Source organism: Cynocephalus volans, chromosome 9 (genome assembly GCF_027409185.1).
Source record: "Cynocephalus volans isolate mCynVol1 chromosome 9, mCynVol1.pri, whole genome shotgun sequence".
NCBI classification, from domain to species: Eukaryota; Metazoa; Chordata; class Mammalia; order Dermoptera; family Cynocephalidae; genus Cynocephalus; species Cynocephalus volans.
The window spans coordinates 8,118,105-8,138,691 of record NC_084468.1 but is presented as its reverse complement, the minus strand read 5'-3'; the positions used below and the strand labels follow the sequence as shown (position 1 = coordinate 8,138,691).

The window sequence follows — 20,587 nt, the reverse complement described above, 5'->3', positions numbered from 1 at the left end:
AAAGCCGCCTGGAACAGTGCAAGTTGAAGTATAGTTGCAGGATAATTACCACTTACATGGAGCTTACTGTGTGCCAGGCAGTGGGTGAAAAATTATAATCTGCAGGTGGTTCTTTCTGCCTTTCCTGTGAAGGAGCAGAGGCCTTTCACACCTGAGTCCTTTGTCTTGCAGAGGAAGAATCTCATCGTGTCTTTAAACAAAGATAAAAGAATTTGATAACAAGAAGATCTTGCTAAATGCAAACCAGCTACTGCCACTTCTGGTGCTCAAATAAAGAAACAGCATCTGCACACACTCAGAGGAAAAACATAACGAAAAACAGGGTTTTCAAGGATGATTTTGATTTCATGTGTTTTTTTAGCTATCTTTCTAACTGAGAATTTCAGCAGTTTAACCACACAGATGATGCATGGTTTGAGTGTAAGATGACAAGATGTAAATCCAGTGACAGACACATAGATGCAGTTGCTCAATAAGTATTGGTTCATCTTAAATGATTCCTGAAAGAACTTTCATTCGGGCCATGTGACCCAGCATAGGGGAGGAAAAGCTCACACCAGAACCATGAAGAGTCCAGGAGGAGCCTGGATGGGGCCCAGGGAAGGCACGCACCTCTGCACCCCTCTCAGCACCGCTAGCAAGAAAACCCACACACGTCTGCGACGAATAACCTGGGAAGCTCCATTTTGCTGCATATTAAGTACGTGGGTCATTCAGTTAGCCACGTGGCTAGAAATTCATGTCTGAATTCAGACGTAGGGATTACACATAGTATTAGTTTCCAAAAGCTGTGATCATAAAGTACCACAAACTTTGTGGCTTAAAACAACAGAACTTTATTTTCTCAGGGTTCTGGAGTCCAGAAATCCAAAATTAAGGTATCAGCAGAACCAAACTCCTCCCGGAGACTCTAGGGGAGAAGAATTCGTTGCCTCTTCCAGATTCATTTTTTTAAAAATTTTATTTTATTTTATCAATATACAATGGGATTGATTTTTGTATCCCTTTACCAAATTCTCCCTCCCCCATCCCTCTACCTGCTCCCTCCCATCAACCTCATATCTGTTCGCTTGTCTTAACAACTTCAAGGAATTGTGGTTGTGTCTTCTTCCCGCCCCCCCCTCCCAGTTTGTTTATATATTTAATTATTTTTAGCTCCCACAGATAAGTGAGAACATGTGGTATTTCTCTTTCTGTGCCTGACTTGTTTCACTTAATATAATTTTCTCTAAGTCCATCCATGTTGTTGCAAATGGCAGTATTTCATTCTTTTTTATAGCAGAGTAGTAATCCACTGTGTAGATGTACCACAGTTTCCGTATCTACTCATCTGATGATGGACATTTAGGCTGGTTCCAACTCTTAGCTATTGTAAATAGTGCTGCAATGAATATTGGAGAACAGGTATACCTTTGACTTGATGATTTCCATTCCGCTGGGTATATTCCCAGCAGTGGAATAGCTGGGTTATATGGTAGATCTATCTGCAATTGTTTGAGGAACCTCCATACCATTTTCCATAAAGGCTACACCATTTTGCAGTACCACCAACAATGTATGAGAGTTCCTTTTTCTCTGCAACCTCACCAGCACTTATCATTCACAGTCTTTTGGATATTAGCCATCCTAATTGGGGTGAGATAGTATCTCAGTGTGGTTTTGATTTGTGTTTCCCGAATGCCGAGTGACGTTGAGCATTTTTTCCTGTGTCTGTTGGCCATTCGTATATCTTCCTTTGAGAAATGCCTAGTCAGCTCCATTGCCCATTTTTTAAGTGGGTTACTTTATTTTTTGCTGTAAAGTTGTTTCAGTTCCTTCTATAGACTGTAAATTAATCCTTTGTCAAATGTATATTTTGCAAATATTTTCTCCCACTCTGTTGGTTGTCTTTTAACTTTGTTAATTATTTCTTTTTTTTTTTTTTTTTTTTTTTTTTTTTGTCGATATACATTGTGGCTGATTATTGCTCCCCATCACCAAAACCTCCCTCCCTCCTCCCTACCCCCCTCCCCCCAACAATGTCCTTTCTGTTTGCTTGTCGTATCAACTTCAAGTAATTGTGGTTGTTATATCTTCTTCCCCCCCCCCCGGTTTTTTTTTTTTTTGTGTGTGTGTGTGTGTGTGTGTGTGTGTGTGAATTTATATATTAATTTTTAGCTCCCACCAATAAGTGAGAACATGTAGTATTTCTCTTTCTGTGCCTGACTTGTTTCACGTAATATAATTCTCTCAAGGTCCATCCATGTTGTTGCAAATGGTAGTATTTCATTCGTTTTTATAGCTGAGTAGTATTCCATTGTGTAGATGTACCACATTTTCCGTATCCACTCATCTGATGATGGACATTAGGGCTGGTTCCAACTCTTGGCTATTGTAGAGTGCTGCGATGAACATTGGGGGACAGGTATACCTTCGACTTGATGATTTCCATTCCTCTGGGTATTTCTTTTGCTGTGCAGAAGCTTTTGAGTTTGATATAATCCCATTTGTTTATTTTTCCTTTCGTTGCCCATACTTTTGGTGTCATATTCAGGAAGTCTGTGCACAGTCCTACTTCCTGGAGTGTTTCCCCTATGTTTTCTTTAAGAAGTTTTATTGTTTCAGGGTGTATATTTAATTCTTTAATCCATTTTGAGTTGATTTTGATATATGGTGAGAGCTATGGGTCTAGTTTCATTCTCCTGCATATGGATATCCAGTTATCCCAGCACCATTTGCTGAAGAGGCAATTTCTTCCCCAGTGTATAGACTTGGTGGCTTTGTCAAAGATCAGATGGCTGTAGGCGTGTGGGTTGACTTCTGGATTCTCTATCCTATTCCATTGATCTGTATGTCTGTTTTTATGCGAGTACCATGTTGTTTTGCTTATTATAGCTTTGTAGTATAGTTTAAAGTCAGGTAGTGTTATGCCTCCAGCTTTATTTATTTATTTGTTTGTTTGTTTGTTTGTTCCTCAGCATTGCTTTGGCTATGCATGGTCTTTTGTTATTCCATATAAATGTTAGGATAGTTTTTTCCATTTCTGAGAGAAATGGCATTGGAATTTCGATGGGGATTGCATTCAATTTGTATATCACTTTGGGTAGTATGGACATTTTCACAATCTTGATTCTACCAATCCAAGAGCATGGGATATCTTTCCATCCTCTTGTGTCCTCTTTAATTTCTCTCAACAGTGGTTTATAGTTCTCATTGTAGAGATTTTTCACATCCTTGGTTAACTCAATTCCTAAGTATTTTATTTTTTTGGTGACTATTGTAAATGGGCAAGCTTTCTTGATTCCTTTTTCTGCATGTTCACTGCTGGAGTATAGAAATGCTACTGATTTTTCTGTGTTGATTTTGTATCCTGCTATGGTGCTGAAATCATTTATCAACTCTAAGAGTTTTTTTGTGAAGGCTTTAGGTTGCTCAATATATAGGATCATGTCATCTGCAAACGGGGACAGTTTGACTTCATCTTTTCCAATCTGGATGCCCTTTATTTCCTTCTCTTCTCTGATTGCTCTGGTTAGTACTTCCAAAACTATGTTGAATAGGAGTGGTGAGAGTGGGCATCCTTGTCTAGTTCCTGTTCTTAACAGAAACACTTTCAGCTTTTCCCCTTTCAGGATGATATTAGAAGTGAGCTTATCATATATGGCTTTAATTATGTTGAGATACTTTCATCTATACCTAACTTGTAGAGAGTCTTTTTCATGAATGAATTTTGAATTTTGTCAAATGCTTTTTCAGTATCTATAGAAATAATCATATGGTCTTTGTGTTTGGTTTTATTGATCTGGTGTATCACATTTATTGATTTGCATATGTTGAACCAGCCTTGCATCCCTGGGATGAATCCCACTTGATCATGATGTATAATTTTGTGTATGTGTTGCTGTATTCTGTTAGCTAGTATTTTATTAAGGATTTTTGCATTTATATTCATCAAGGATATTGGCCTGTAGTTTTCTTTTTTAGTTGTATCTTTACCTGGTTTTTGTATCAGGGTGATGTTTGCTTCATAGAATGAGTTTGGGAGAATTGCCTCTGTTTCAGTCTTTTGGAATAGTTTGTAGAGAATTGGTATTGATTCCTCTTTGAAGGTTTGGTAGAATTCTGCAGTGAACCAATCTTGTCCTGGGCTTTTCTTTGTTGGGAACCTACTGATAACAGCTTCAATCTCTTTTATTGTTATTGGTTTGTTCAGATTTTCTACATCTTCTTGGCTCAGTTTTGGTAGTTTGTGTTTATGCAGAAATTTATCCATTTCCTCCAGATTTTCAAATTTGCTGGAATATAGTTGTTTATAGTAGTCACTAATGATTTCTTGTATTTCTGAAATATCAGTTGTAATATCACCTTTTTCATTCCTAATTTTTGTTATTTGGATCTTCTTTCTTCTTTTTTTAGTTAGCCTTGCTAATGATTTGTCAATTTTATTTATCTTTTCCAAAAACCAACTTTTTGATTCATTGATCTTTTGTGTTGCTTTTCAGGTTTCTGTTTCATTAAGTTCTGCTCAGATCTTAATGATTTCTTTCTGTCTGCTAACTTTGGGTTTGAATTGTTCTTGTTTTTCTAGTTCTTTAAGGTGAAGTTTTAGGTTGTTTACTTGTCATCTTTCCATTTTTCTGAAGTAAGCATTTAATGTGATAAATTTTCCCCTTAGTACTGCTTTTGCAGTATCCCACAGGTTTTGGTATGATATATCATTGTTTTCATTAGTTTCAAGAAATTTTCTGATTTCCTGCTTAATTTCTTCTTGGATCCATATGTCATTAAGTAGACTGCTATTTAATTTCCATGTGTTTGAATAGTTTCTAGAATTTTGTTATTGATTTCTAGTTTTAATCCACTGTGATCTGAAAAAATACATGGGATAATTCCAATTTTTTTGAATTTGTTGAGACTTGATTTGTGACCTAACATGTGCTCTATCCTGGAGAATGTTCCATGTGCTAATGATGTGAAGTAGTTGGATGGAATGTTCTGTAGATATTTGCCAAGTCCAATTGGTCTAAAGTATTGTTTAGGTCTTGTGTTTCTCTATTAATTCTTTGCCTAGATGATTCGTCCAATATTGATAGTGGAATGTTCAGGTCCCCTGCTATTATGGTATTAGTGTCTATCTCCTTCTTTAGGTCTAATAGTGTTTGCTTTATAAATCTGGCTGCTCCAACATTGTGTGTGTATATATTTATGATTGTTATGTTTTCTTGATGGATCAATCCTTTTATCATTATATAGTGGCCTTCTTTATCTCTTTTTATGGTTTTTAGTTTAAAGCCTATTTTATTAGATATAAGAATAGCTACTCCAGCTCGTTTTTCATTTCTATTTGCATGCTATATCTTTTTCCATCCTTTCACTCTTATTCTATGTGTGTCTTTATATGTGAGGTGAGTCTCTTGAAGGCAGCATATAGTTGGGTCCACCTTTTTAATCCAGTCAGTCCGTCTGTGTCTTTTGAGTGGGGAATTTAATCCTTTCACATTGAGTTATTGTTGAAAAGTGTTGATTTACTCCTAGCATTTTATTAATTTTTGTTTGGATGTCTTAAGTGTCTTTTGTTCCTTTCTTTCTGATTTACTGTTTGTCTTCTGTATTTGTTGGTTTCTTAGGGTAGTAGATAATTTTTTTTTTCTCTTCATTTTAGCATTTTTATTTTACTAATTGGTTGTGGTTTTTCTTGAGTTTTTATGGCAGTGGTGACTTTTCAGGTACCAAACCCAGTACTCCCTTGAGAATTTCTTGTAAGGGTGGTCATGTGGTAGTGAATTTCTGCAGTTTTTGTTTGTCTGAGAAATATACTATTTGCCCTTCATTTCGGAAGGATAGCCTTGCTGGGTAAAGTATTCTTGGCTGACAATCTCTGTCTTTTACTATTTTGAATATATCATCCCATTCCTTTCTGGCTTTTAGGGTTTGTGATGAAAAGTTTGATGTTAGTCTGATTGGGGCTCCCTTATTGGTGACTTGATGCTTCTCTCTTGCAGCTTTTAAGATTCTCTCTTTGTCTTTGAGTTTTGCCAATTTGACTATAACATGTCTTGGAATGGATCTTTTTGGGTTGAATACATTTGGGGATTTTTGAGCTTCCTGAATCTGAAGATCTGTGTCTTTCCCTCTACCTTGGAAGTTTTCTGCCACTATTTTGTTGAATATGTTTTCAATGCAATCTCCTTTTTCCTCCCCTTCTGGAATACCCATGATTTAGATATTTGAGCGCCTAAGGTTGTCTGTTTTCTCTCTTAGATTTTCTTCAATGTTTTAAATTCTTTTTTTTTTTTTTTTTTTTTTTGTCTGTCTGTGTTATTTCAAAAAGCCGATCTTCAAGGTCAGAAATTCTCTCTTCTGCTTCTTCAAGCCTGCTGGTTAGACTCAGTTGTGCTTTTTATTTCATTGAATGAATCTTCAGCTCCGCAAGCTGTGCTACATTCTTTTTCAGGGCATTGATTTCCTTGTACATTTCTTCTTTTAGGTCCTGTATACTTTTCCTCGTTTCATCATGTTATCTAACTGAGTTTTCTTGTATCTCATTTACTTTCCTTAGAATTACCACTCGAAATTCCTTGTCAGTCATTCCAAGAGCTTCTTGTTCTATGGGATCTAGAGCTTGAGAGTTATTATTACCATTTGGTGGTGTACTTTCTTGGTTTTTCATATTTCTGGTATCTTTCCTTTGGTGTTTAGTTATTGTGGCAGGGTATTTCATGGTCCATTCATTCAACCCTATTGTTTGGCTAGGATCCTGCTGGGACTGCCAATTTAGTACAGCTGCCTCAGTGCCTGTGGGTGGGAGGCTCAGGCCTCTCTGGGCCATGGGGACTGGACTGAGATGAGAGTCCAGAAGTGGCACCTACCTGCTCTCACACATGGGCATCTCAGGGTGTGTGGTGGTCGTGGCAGCTCCCAGGCCTCTCTGCAGGGGCCTCTCTGGCAGCGTGCACTTGCTTGGGCTGGGGGTGGTCCCATGTTGGCACCTACCTGCTCCAGTGCACACTGGCATCTTGGGGCACATGATGGTCATGGCAGCTCCCAGGCCTCTCTCGCCTCTTTCAGATTCTGGTGGCTGTTGGCAACCCTTGGCTTCCTTAGCTTATGGTCACATCACTCTAGATTCTGCCTTTGTGGTCCCATGGCCTCCCCTTCTCCTCTGATTATAATCTCTCACACTTCTGTCTTATAAGGACACACATGATTGCTTCTGGGGCCAACCAGGATAACCTAGGATAAGCTCTGCCTCTCATGATCCTTAAATTAATCCCATATTTTGCGATGTAACATGATATTGACTCTTTTAACATGTATGGTAATAGTCACAGATTCTTGGATTACAGCAGAGAAGTATTGGGGGTGGGGCATGTGGGGGGAGGTAGAAGCATTCAGCCCCCTCTGCCCATTTACTCATTTATTGGCCAGTCATTCATTTTATGGCTACACTACACTAGACTCAGTGCTCCTTCTGGGAACACAGAACGGAGTCAGGTGGAGTCACTGCCACCTGTTAACAGGGAATACCCTGTTAATCTGTGCACATCTGTGCATGCACCTAAGCAAGAGTGAGATTGGTAGGACACCGGCCCCAGCCAGCCCGGCGGGCACCTGCCTTTACAAGCTACATAGCTTCACCTGCTACCTAACATCAGCCCTCCATCTAAGTTTTATCTGTCATGTTTGCTAACATCTCTGTAAAAGCTCAGAGAAGGGAGCAATTTTGATTACCACACCTTTCCTTGTTCTAAAAAATGTATACAGGTTTCTGAAAATTATGATAGACTTTTACTTGATTAATTAAACTTTAAAGACTAGGAGACAGAAACAAGCAACCCATGGGTTTACTCCTCACCTCCCCTGTCTACTTCTTTCTCCTCCCTCTGTCTTGGCATCTCTCTCTCTCTTTATCTTTTTTCCCTTTCTCTCACTCCCATCTCTCTGTGTACCCACACAGATGTATTAACTTTGGTAAGGAAACATTGACTATAGTTTGTATATAGGATGAACATAAAAGTTTTACATGGATTTTAAGATCTAATATTAGGATGACATTTGCTGTACCCCTGAAAAAATAACTTAATAGAAAAGTAAGAGCTTAATTATAATATTTTCTTAAAATCTCTTTAGGGCAATATTTCATTTGTGTGCTCATCATCCGAAGCCAAAAATAAGAAATGACATCATGATTAACTATACCTGCCTTACTTCCTACTGCCTGTTAAAATTATAATTTTATATAAAATGTCATCCATGTAGTAGATTGATAAGACAATTAATACTGAATTTATTGCTTGGGGACAATCCTAAAGAAAACAAGAATAAGGATATGAAGCAAATATTTTCCCTCTGAAAATTGATACCAGAAAAGAAGACTGCCTTTTAGCAATGTGGTTTAACCAATTTTGTAGAAGAGTTCTACATGAAAAGTTTTTTATTAATCACTTTTTGTTCTTCCAAGTGCAAAGAAAGAGGAAGAAAATGCTATCCCTAGTTCATGACCAGAAATGAAATGCAGAAACATCCTTTCTTCCTAAAAGGCTTGCAATAATAGTCAATAAAGTTTCACAGTGGTTTCATTACTTTTTCATGATGTTCTTGGCAAACCTAGAAGGAAGGAGTCATAGCAATGCCTGGCATTTACTGAGCACTTGCCATGTGCCCGGCTTTCTTCTAAATGCTATATATGCACCAGCTCGATTAATCCTCACAGTGAACCTCAGAAGTGGGCCCTAACGTTACTGGCCATGTTCACAGATAGAGAAAATGAGACAGAGAGGATAAGAAACCTGCCCCAGGTCACACAGCTAGAGGCTGGGAGGGAAGATGTGGGCCTTGGACTCAGGCACTGAGGCTCCACAAGCCCTTTTTTTGTGACTCCCCTACTGTAGTACAACAGTTATGATCCCTACTGGACAATTGGAAACTACCTTATCTTAGCATCAGGTAGCAACTCATTTATTGTAAACCTCTTAGGAACCATGCTAAAGTCTAAATGTTTCCCCCCAAAATTCATATGTTGAAGTCCTACCTCAAGGTGATGGTATTAGAAGGTGGGGCCTTTGGAGCTGATGAGGTCATGAGGGTGGAGCCATCACAAATGGTATTAGTGCCCTTATAAAGAGACCCAGAGAGGCCCTTGCACTTTCCACCATGTGAAGACTCAGTGATAAAGTGCCATCTATGAACCAGGAAGCAGTTCCTCCACAGACACTGAACCTGTTGGTGCCTTGATCTTGGACCTTCCAGCCTTCAGAACAGTGAAAAATAAATTTCTGTTGTTTATAAGCTACCAAGTTTATAGCATTTTCCTATGGCAGCCCAAACAAACTAAGACAGGCTGACACATAGCTTATCTCATTGAAAACTCTGCAACAGATCCAGTAAAAGGTTCAGAGGGGGCAAGTCACTTACAGATTTAATTAGGACTCTTGGTATGAAAAAACAAAACGCAACTCAAATGAGCTCAGGTGGGTGAAGGGGAAGATTTGTTAACTCACGTAATCAGAGAGGACAGGAATGGAGTAGATCCAGGGACTGGTTAATGTCAAGAAATGTTACCCTACATTTCCTTCCCCCAGTTTTTGCCCACAGCATGGTGCCTGTTTGCTCTTGATACTGTCACATGGCCATGGAGGTTACAGGTGTCCAGCATTTCAACTTAGTTCTCCTCTAATAAAAGACAATCTTCCATCCCAGCAGCCACATGTGTCCCTCAAGGGAAGACCCCTGGGTGATCTGGCGAGGTCTTGAGCCCTGAATTGATAATTCCCACATCATCTCTTCCAAAATAAAATTATTTGTATAGGAAGTTATTTTCTGTCTGCACCCCCGTCTCCTCCAGAATGTAAGATCCATGAGGACACAGACCCCATCAATGTCATCCCTGTTGAATGTCTCTGAGGCTTTCCAACATTTCTACACCTAGGATGCACTGGGCAGACGGAATAGACAAAATTCAAGTAGAATCAAGGTAGCTCCCAGAGTGGCTCCCTTCCTTCAGGCTGTGCCGTCTCTACTCTGGTCTTTTGAACACCACAGGTCACACACCATAGGCAAAGTCGTATAATGGAAAGAACAAGCACATGTCCAAAAAACTGTGGCTTCACTCCTGGTCCTGGCCCTCTAGCTGTGTGCCTCTGAGCAAGTCAGTCCACTTCTCTGCACTGAAATTCTTTTATCCCTTCAGAGAAGATAATTCCACCTGCCCTGCCTACATCACAGGCTTGCTAAGTAGGATAAAAGTTGTTTAAGGCATGGGAAGTAGGTTGAGCAGGTTCTTTCTAGTTATCTCTCAATATTCCCCTTCAGGAACTCACCCACGCTCCCCTACTCAGAATTACTGTATATGCTCAAGTCTTTCAACACCCTTCCTTGTACATGTTCTGTACATCCTCTGCTTTTAATATCTCTAAACCCTCCTTGTCTACTTATGTAGAAGCACCCATAACATACACGTCTATATCCTTAACAAAGCTGTTCCAGATTCCCCTACACCTGAAATAATCCTACTTTCCATCAAACTGCCATAGCATTTTATCTGCATTTCTCTAGAAACATTGAGATCTGTTAGTCACCTTGCTATTTTACAGGAAGCTCAGGGAAGAAATCTAAATTGGCTAAGGACTACCAGCAGCCTTGTGGTCATCACCGCTTTTTCTGTGTAAACTACAATTTGTTAAAACAAGAGGGTTTGCAGGACGGAAAGTTCACTGCAGGCACTTCTAACCTAACCGATTGACTAAGTTCAAGCCTGGCTCTTCCACATTTTGGTTGGTCACAGTTAGAGGTAAGGTCAGGGAGGAAACAGAGAGCCCACAGGACTGACGGCTGTGTAATTAACCCATTTGTGACAACAACAGAGTGGAGCTTGACCAATGTGATCTAATTCTGGGGAAAACTCTGTGGGTAGCAAACTTACAGAGCTGCCGTAGGGTTCCCTTTTGGTCTCCTAGACCACTTTTATTCTCCCTTGTTATCTTATTCTTATCACTCATCTTTCAAGAACTTGCTTGCCACATCCTCAGGAAAAAAAAAAAAACTCTTTCTGACACTCCTTTACAATACAAAAATTGTTAAATTAGTTCACCTCTTGCCTAAGCAAAACAAAGCATCTTAGCTGTACTTTAACCTGCAGATACCAAAAAATAATTTTTAAATCGTTAACTATTTATTTTTATTTTTATTTTTATTTTTATTTTTGTGTTCCAGAAGTTTGATTCAGTGGAAGACATCATCGAACACTACAAGTATTTTCCTATTATACTCATTGATGGGAAAGATAAAACAGGAGTGCACAGGGAACAGTGCTACCTGACCCAGCCACTCACACTCACCAGACGCTTCTCACAGTGATAGCCTGGTCTTTGTTTTATCCTCAGTTCAGCGAATCAATGCTTCTATCATTTTTCATTTATTTCAAAATGTTATCTTCTGTGGCTTCAAGGGATGACAATCAAGTTTGTAGAAAAGAAAAACATTTTATAATTGAAACTGGAAAGTCAGTCATGGTTTTGAAATCCTAAACCACAGAGGAAATATTTATAAGATGCAAAAGCAAAAACTAGCTTTTAAAAAGTATCTTCTAAAAGAAAAACTATAAACATGGTCATTATGTTCATGTTATAGGTGAGCAACAAAGGTTACAAGAGGCTATTGCTTAAATTTTTGCAGCCAGCACATGACACATTTATATGAGATTACCAAGTCTATGCCCTTTACAAGATGCTGTGCTGCCTTTATGTCAGAACTGTTTGGATTTGCACATTTGCAATATATGGATGATTCCTCATGCTAAATACGTTGGTGAATATTAGCTCTGTTTTATTCATAATCCTGGAAATTCAATTATAGGAAAGAAATGTGAATATTAGGAAATATAGGAAAGAGCCCTTGTGAATATTACCTTAGAGACAGAAATTGGAAATACTTTTGCTAGGATGTGAAATGGCCACAGAACCAGTCTCCAGCATTCTCTGTTTAGAGTAGCTTTAAGCCACATGGAATTAGCAAATTCATAGTAAGGAACTCAGAAGATTATATCCTATTCCAGACTTAAGGCAAGCATAGAACGGGGAGAAAGTAATTTTTTTTTTAGCAATTCCAATTGTGAACTTCCATTCAAAGAGAACTGTCCTCAAATTGCAGTAACATTGCACATGTCATGATATTCTCCCCTCTCAAAATTAAGAGGATTTAATTTTATTCCTGTTTCACAATGTAGATGAGGAAGTGGAGGCTCAAAGAAGTTATTGATCTCCCTCAGTATAAAGGAACCCAATTGTAGTCTATTTTGCCTAGCCCCCTGCAGGCACATCTTCCCAGGTACATTCCCTGGCTTGTGGAATTTTAAAATCAAGTTGAAAAGCTGTATTTAAAAACATAGAGAGAGAGAAACAATTTGAAAATACAGACTTACCCACCTTAAAATAAATAAACTCTTGTAGTGGGGTAAGTTAAGGGTGGAAAAAAAGAGCTACTGTTGAAATTAATGTAGACAATGACTTCAAATGTTACCAAAGCCTACGTGTGAAATTCATGGGGGGTTGATGTAATTGTAGCTTTAATGTATAAACGAAGCCAAATAGAATAAAAAGACAAGAGAGAATCAAATGAAAATAACACAAACAATGCCTGGGACTATCTATTCTCTAAAATAGCAAACAATATGCTCTCTGGGAAGAGCTCTTAGCATCTACCCACCAACTAAACACCTGTTCAGGTGCTCTTTTTTCCCAAGGTCAGTGTGAAGTGATGCCTTTAAGTTAGATTGGGAGCAGTTGATAAAGAGTCTCCTTGTTACGTTAGAACTCTTGATACTCAACCGAGTCTAATAAAGTATGCCTGCACAGGATTACATAGGAACCAAGAAAGAAGAGTGTTTAAGTTAGAGCTTGACTACTAAGGAGCCGGCTAGTTGGAGCTGAAGGTAATAGAGTTGCTGGTCACTCTTAACTGAACTTCAGCAAGTCCAGGCCAGTGTGGACATGCAGACTCTACAGAGAGGCTGTAGGTTCATGTGCAGCAAGAATCTGACCCTCATGCTAAAAAGCTATTGGGAGATTGCCGAGAACTCCAATTCACTAATTCACCAGCACTGTAATCTTCAATGTTGTGTCCTCAGGAAATGTTTCTAAATCTCCTCAAGCATTGCTGTTGTTAAAGTAGATAAATGTCAGGCGGTGGTTAGCAAAGAGGTGCTTTATCACATCTTCTTCATAAATGCGTGATGTAGTTCTAACAAGAAAAGGAAAGAAAAAGCAAGCATCTTGAAATTAAAATCTCACAATGCTTACACACATGAAAATCTCTGAAAAGAAACATGAAATTCAAAATACTGACAAGGGTTGTTTCAGATGATTGGGATTTGAGGGGCCATTTTATGTGGGTTTTCTGAAACTCCGACTCCAAGACTGAGTTGAGGCTTCCAGTCAAGATGGTGGAACAGGTGGTCCCCAGAGTCCCTCTCTCCCACTAATCAACCAATTTACAGCTATTAAAAAGCAACAACAGCCAAGCTGGAGACCTACAGAGTTCATGAAGGCAGGAGAAGCCACAATGACAGAAAGAAAGAATTGCTCCCATCATTTTGAGTCCTGGACACTTCAAGACTTGAAATGGTGACACACAGAGCAAGAGCTGGCAAAAGCCACAGCATTAAGTTGCTTGGAAGCAGCAGGAGAGAAGTGGGCCTTGGTGGCCCCCAGGCCAGCAAGACTACTGACAGGGTTCCCGTGGACCCACATAGGAGCAAGGAGCCATAGACAACTAAAAATAGGAGCCACTCAAAGGCCGGTGAGTCATAGCAAGGGATGGTGCATGGCCTGTCCCATGGGAAGTGTTTGGAGTGTGGGCAGTGGGGGAGATGGTCCCACCAGGGGAACCCTGGGGCACAGCATGGACAGCTGATCTGCCCTCCAATCAGCACAGGCCCACTCAGTGGAGACTGTTCAGGAATCCAGAACTGCAGGGGGTGCAGTTTGCTGAAAAGACTCAGGCCCAGACCAGAATTTCCACACAACCTAGGTATACTGGAACTCACAAGACCTGGAAGTACATACAAGGTCAACAATTAAAACCTGAGCTGCACAAAAAGCCTTCCCCAGGGAATCGGCAGCAAAGCAGCAATTTATCTCAACTACAGGGCTGAAGTGCTGGTCCCCACAGGAAGTTCCCCCATTTTAGAAGTAAGCAAAGGACAACAAATTAGTTCCAGTGAAGAGTTTAAATGGTGGAAACAGTAAATAATCCAATAGAGAACTGAAAGAAAAAACAAAATATCCACAGATCAGAGACAAAGTTTGATATTAACTAGTAAAGGTCTAACACCACCAAAGAACACCTATAAAACCTAGAAGGACTGGAAGCCCCCTGGACTACCAAGCCAGGGAGTGGGGACAGCCATGGGCCTCAACCATACCCTTCTGATGACCACACCCAGCCCAGTGATGACCAACAGGTCACTGCTGGAAGAGCCCCGGGCTACTGAGCTGGGGCTGTATGGGGCCAACAGGCTCTGCCATGCCAGCAACCAGCCCAACCACAACCACTGAGCCACTGCCAACAGCATCCCAGGCTCCCAAGCTGGGGCAGTGGGGAGCCAAGGGCCTCAGCCACACATCCCCAACATCCACAACCAACCCGGCCGTGACCACTGAGCCACCACTGGCAGTGCCCCAGGCTCCCCAGCTGGGGTGGTGGGGGGCCAAGGACTTCAGCTACACTGCCCTGACATCTGCATCCAGCCTAGCAATGACTGAGCCACTGCCAGAAGCCCCCTGGTCTCCCCTGTTAGGATAAGTGTGGTGCCAAGAGCCTCAACCACAACCCCCTTGTTCCTCCTCCTCCCACCCTATTTCCCTCCTCCTTCCCCTCTCCCTATTCCCCCCAACTGCTCCACAACATCTTAGAAAGCAAAAAAATAATAGTATTGATAAATAAATAAACTTTAAAACAAATGAAAGAAGACTGAGTTGAAAGTGCAAACACTGATTTTAGGTTTATGTCTGAGAAAGATAAAGGTGAGAAGGAACAGAGGTAGACAGAGAGAGCTTTCAGACTGCCACCTGTGAGAAGACAGAGGGAAAGAGGAGAAGTAGAGAAAGCATGAGACTGAGACGCATTTCTGGGAGTCTTGGCCAGACCACGGTGAGATCCAGAGAAAAGACTGCCCATGCAGGAGAGTCTCACGTTGGTCAGACGCGACCAACCATGCTAAGTCGTTGCCTGAGGCTGCCCTGGAGAGAACACTGACCTTCAAATGCTGGGGCATTATCTAGAAGGTGCTGCAGCTAGAAGCAGTTTGCTAATTTGCTGGTCAGCAAGTTCTTTTAAGGGAGACCCAAGTGGCCCAGCTCCACACCTGCCACCGTGACATTCTGGTTTTCACTGTTTTCAGTGTTGACTGTAGTAAGGAAATGTTACTTGTAATAGATTATTAAAGAATAAGGATATATGTATTTTAATTGTATTTGATTCTTACAACAATCTGTAACGAAGAAAGGGCAGATATTCTTATTGCATTTATAAAGTAAGAAAATCATGCCTCATTGTCTAATATATTACAGTGACATAGTTGTAACTAGAGCCATGGTTCTTATTCACAATTCTCCTATTTTCTGTCTATCTGCTTTACTGGATCTGTATATAAAAAAAATTCAATGATTTGGGCTTGGCATACCCGAATTCCAAAGTGTTTTAATCCCTTTTCAACTCTTAATCGCATTTTCAGTTTAAAAAGTGTCACTTGATACCTGGCCTCAATAGAGTAGTGGAATTTTAGCTTTATCCAATTACAGCATCTATGCATTCAAGACATAAATAATTCCCATTCTGGATCAATATATATCTCCCTCTCCTTTAATAAAATATTGTAATAGCACTTGTTTGCATACTGCATGTTTATTCATTGCTAAGCACTATTGCAGCTGTTGGAAATATAACAGTGAATAAGTTAGAGAGACAGATGACTAATAATTGTACAAATAAATAAGATAATCTAAGTTGGTTTCCCATTACCCTGTTATATTTCCATTTTATCACTTATCACTGAGGGTTTGTGGGGTGAGACCAACATTAAATATTTTGATGAAGCTCCTTGGAGTTGGCTTTGAAAAGTCCTGAACCAGAAAATTTTAAATTTTCTCAAACTTACTTAATAGAAAACTTCCCATCTTGGTGTGTGTTGGGGGAGTGAGGAAGTGTATGTGTGTGTTTGAATAACCACATCAAAGCTATAATCAGTTAAATACTCTGTACTAATTGTTTCTAATGGAGAAATCAAATTTAACCCATTGTCAAATGTAGACCATTATCATGTGCATGTGCAAACATACAGAAATTTTTATGATAGACCATATTGTATACTATTAGCATTATATTTGTGTATCTATTTTTTTATCCCGAGTAATATTTGTTCTAGATAAGCACATTCATGAGCATTCATGAACGAACATTCATTTTGAACATTCATGATTTACAGCTGCCCTAACTTAAGTGAAAGCAAATATGTAATTGAATGTTATAGTATTCTCTGTAACTTAGTACTGAAGAAGGGAATTCAAAACATAGTTTAATTTTGTTTGTTTCATGCCTTATCATTCCTAAAGCCCTTTCGAAACCATATTTAGGGCAAATTTTAGGACAAAATTTCTAGACCAGTTATTGACATATGAGCACCATGCTAGATTTGGGGAATAAAGATTAAAAAGACACAATTCCAGTGATTGAGTCAAGATATATATGTAATAACCATCTTAACAGGTGTAGGATCACATCTCACCACGGTTTTGATTTGCATTTCCCTGATGATTAGTAATGCTGAGCCCCTTTCATATACCTGTTGGCCATTATCAAAAAAAAAAAAAAGATAATAAATGTTGGCAAGGATATGGATCAATTGAAATCCTGTACACTCTTGGTGGGAATGTCAAATGGTGCAGCCACTATGGAAAACAGTTTAGTTTCTTCAAAAATTAAAAATAGGATTGCCATATTCAGCAATCCCACTTTTGGGTACATATCCAAAAAATCTGAAATTAGGATCTCGAAATATCTGCACTGTCATATTCACTGCAGCATTATTTACAATAGCCAAGATATGAAAACAACCTAAATGTAAATCAACAAATTAATAGATTAAGAACGTGTTATATATATACAATGGAATATTCTTCAGCCTTAATAAGGAAGGAAGTCGTGCTTTATGATACAACATGTATAAACCTGGAGGATATTATGTTAAGAGAAATAAGCCAGACACAGAAGGACAAATACTGCATGACCCCACTCATATGAGGTATCTAAAATAGTCAAACCCATATAAACAGATATAAGAATAGTGGTTGCCAGGGACTGGGAGGTTGGGGAAATGCGGAGCTGTTGTTCAGTGTGTATAAAGTTTTAGTTACACTAGGTGAATACATTTTAGAGATCTGCCTATAGTCAGCGAAAATGTATTATACACCTAAAAATTTGTTAAGAGGGTAAATCTCATGTTAAGTATTCTTACCACCAAAAGGTGGGGAGAGGGGACAGAGGGAAACTTTTGGAAGTGATGGGTATGTTTATTATCTTAATTATGGTGGTGGTCTCACAAGTGTATGCATATTTCCAAACTCATCAGATTGTACCCATTAAATATGTCCATTTTTTTCTATATCAATTATACCTCAATGAAGCTATTTTTGAGAAAAGAAGATGCACATGTTATCAAAATCATGCAATGCAGAACAATGGACTTGGTCATCCTCTCCCTTGTACCACCACAACATTGGTAGGCAAGAATGGGATGAGTAGGGGAATACGTAGTAAGGAAAAGTTTCCCAGAAGAAATGTTCAGGCAGGGACTTTAAAGGTTCCCTTGGAACACAATCTTTAGAAGTACAAGTAATTTGTCAGTCTATTTTTGAGTACTCCTGTCTTAAGGGCACTAGTTGAGGCCATGGGGAATCAAACAGTGACTACCTGTTGAAGGAGTAAGTGAATACAACAGAAGTGGCATCTGTGGGGAAAGGACTGATGATTTATTAAGAGTTTCTGGGGAAACTGACTCGCCATCGAGAAGAAAAGTACAATTATGTCTCCACCTTGAATCATATACAAAAATATAGTCTACATGAATCAAACAGCTGTAAACAAGAAGCAAACTTTAAACTGGGTCTTGTATTTTTGCCTAATAATTTTTTATGACTTTGGGATTGGAAAAGGTTTTTTAAAAAGACAAAAACATAAATAATAAGGAGAAAGATTGATAGATTTATTACACCAAAATTTTAAATGTTTACAAAGTTTAGACAAAGTCAAAAGGCAATTAAACAACCGAATATGTATGAGCAAAGGAGGTAAACAAGTAATTCACATACACACGCACACACAAATCTTACAGCCCTTAAGTTAAGACATTCAGACTTGCTATCTGTGTGGCTATCACAGCTGGACAGTGATGGAATTAACAGAGGATGCCAAAAGAGACTGTCAGGGGGGTGGAGCTATCACTAAGGACAAATGACGTGGAGCCTAATGGAGCAGAGCAGGAGATGGAGTGGGACATCTCTGAAAGAAAAATGAGGAAATAAACCCTAGAACATTCCTCGGTGCTTATCTAGAGGCTTGAAAGAGTAAAGGACAATTACCAAGGATCCCCAGCCAGCATAACCAGACTTCGTGCGTATCTGACAGCTACTTCTACAATAGTAGCCAAACAAATGATAATTAAAATAACAATTGCATAGCCCTTTTTACCCATAAGATTGGTCAAATTTAAAGATTCAGATAATGTCAAAAGCTGGTCAGGACTAATGAAGATGTGAAGAAATAAAAATTTTCAACTACTAGTTGGCACATGAATCAGTATAGCACTTTGGAAAGCAAAATAATGATGTTTAGTAAAATATAAAATGTATCCACCCACTGCAATAAGACTCCAATTAAAATATGGATAAATATGAACTTATCTTTGATCCCTCTGGGAAATCCACTATAATCACAATAAAGTAATTGAAAAGTCAAGAACATAGGATAAAGGCAATGGAATAAGAGAGATGTTGACAAAATTTTGGTTGAGGAAAATTAAACAAACAACAAAACAGAGAAAGCTAAAATATTAGCCTGGTAGAAAGAAATTCAACAAGAAACAAGCTGATTCCCATTACAAGAATCTGGAAAGGCTTACAAACTGGAGTCACTATTCACCCTTAAAGGCTGGTAAAGAGACTGGCAGGAAGGGGGGCATTCATTGACGGTGATTATAACAATTCTCTATGATGAGGTTTACTTAGCCAGGCTGCTCTCTCTCCCCAACTCTGGTGAACACCCAGAGAATACACCTCCAAGAAATATTTTAAATTAGGCATGTAAGATAAACCTGAAAAAAGGAGGTGAGTGCTGTTCTGAAAATTGGGGTTTAAGTGGAAGTTTCATTCCAAGTGTTGAGAAATGTAATCCCTCTTAAACACTTGGCTTCCAGGAGGAATAGACAGAATTATAACTCTAAACCAAGGGAACAAATCAGTTCTGCTACAAATACTGCCACGTGTCAATCCACAACAAGAGCCAGACCCCAACTCTGTCATGCTACAGTAAAACCCTATTTATACACATACAAGTATCAATCTGCAATTTTGCACCTCACTCAAATATAAACAATCAAGTCCCTGGAGGAAACCTAATAATAATGATATTAAACAAAAGCTACAAAGCAGAAGAAGAAAGAAAAAGAACTCAAGGGAGAGATATAATATGGAATGCTGAAGAAAACTATGTAACAGAGATAAGACATTGAATCCATAAAATATAAAAAGAATGCTGTTTTAATAAATAAATATTCAAAAGCAAAAATCTAGAGCACTAAAAAGAAAAGATAAGAAAAACCGTAATGATAGTTGGAAATTTTAACACACAATCCTCAGAAACTGATAGCATAAGCAAATGGAATAAGGATGTAGAAAATTTTAACATTATTATTAAACAACTAAACCTAAGTGTCATTTATGAACTAGTTTATAAAACAAATAAAGAATACACATTTCTTTTTCTTAGTCCATATAGAACATTTGCCAAAAAGGACCATCTCCTGGGACCTAAAACAAGTCTCAATAAATTATAAGGAACTGAAAAAGAAATATATAGGTTGCATTCTCTGAGGGAAAAAGTTTTATTAAAAGAGAATCAAGTTAAAAATAAATAACATTAAGATACCTAGAAATATCTCCAGCTATTTGGAAATTAAACAACACATTTCCAAATTCGTCATGATGAAAACAAAAGCAAAATTTTAAAAATATCTTATATTTTATTTGAAGAGTATTCTAAAAGAAAAACAAAAAAAAATTAATGAATGTAATGAAATGCTACATACCAAAATTTGAGGGATACAATTACCCTTTAAATATGAAGATCTAATACAAGCATTTATAGCTTAATAGCCTTAAGTGCATATATTAGAAAAGAATGGCCTATAATCAAGCATCTAAGTTTTCACCATAAGCCATAAAAAAAACCATAAATTAAGCCCAAAGGAAGTAGAAAGAAGGAAATAATAAAGATAAGAGTAGAAATTAAGAAAATAAATACAAACATTAAAGAAAACCAATGAAGTCAAAAGGTAGTC

The 20,587-nt window shown here is 38.5% G+C and overlaps 1 protein-coding gene across 1 annotated transcript in view; it reads left to right on the top strand.

Annotated features, from left to right (window-relative positions):
• Window positions 1–11,334, top strand: part of CLNK (cytokine dependent hematopoietic cell linker) — a 97,522-nt gene extending 86,188 nt beyond the window's left edge. The window contains exon 18 of the mRNA XM_063107419.1: window positions 11,191–11,334. Coding sequence (XP_062963489.1) covers window positions 11,191–11,334 — 144 coding nt within the window. The remainder of the gene's footprint in view (window positions 1–11,190) is intronic.
• Window positions 11,335–20,587: the final 9,253 nt, after the last annotated feature.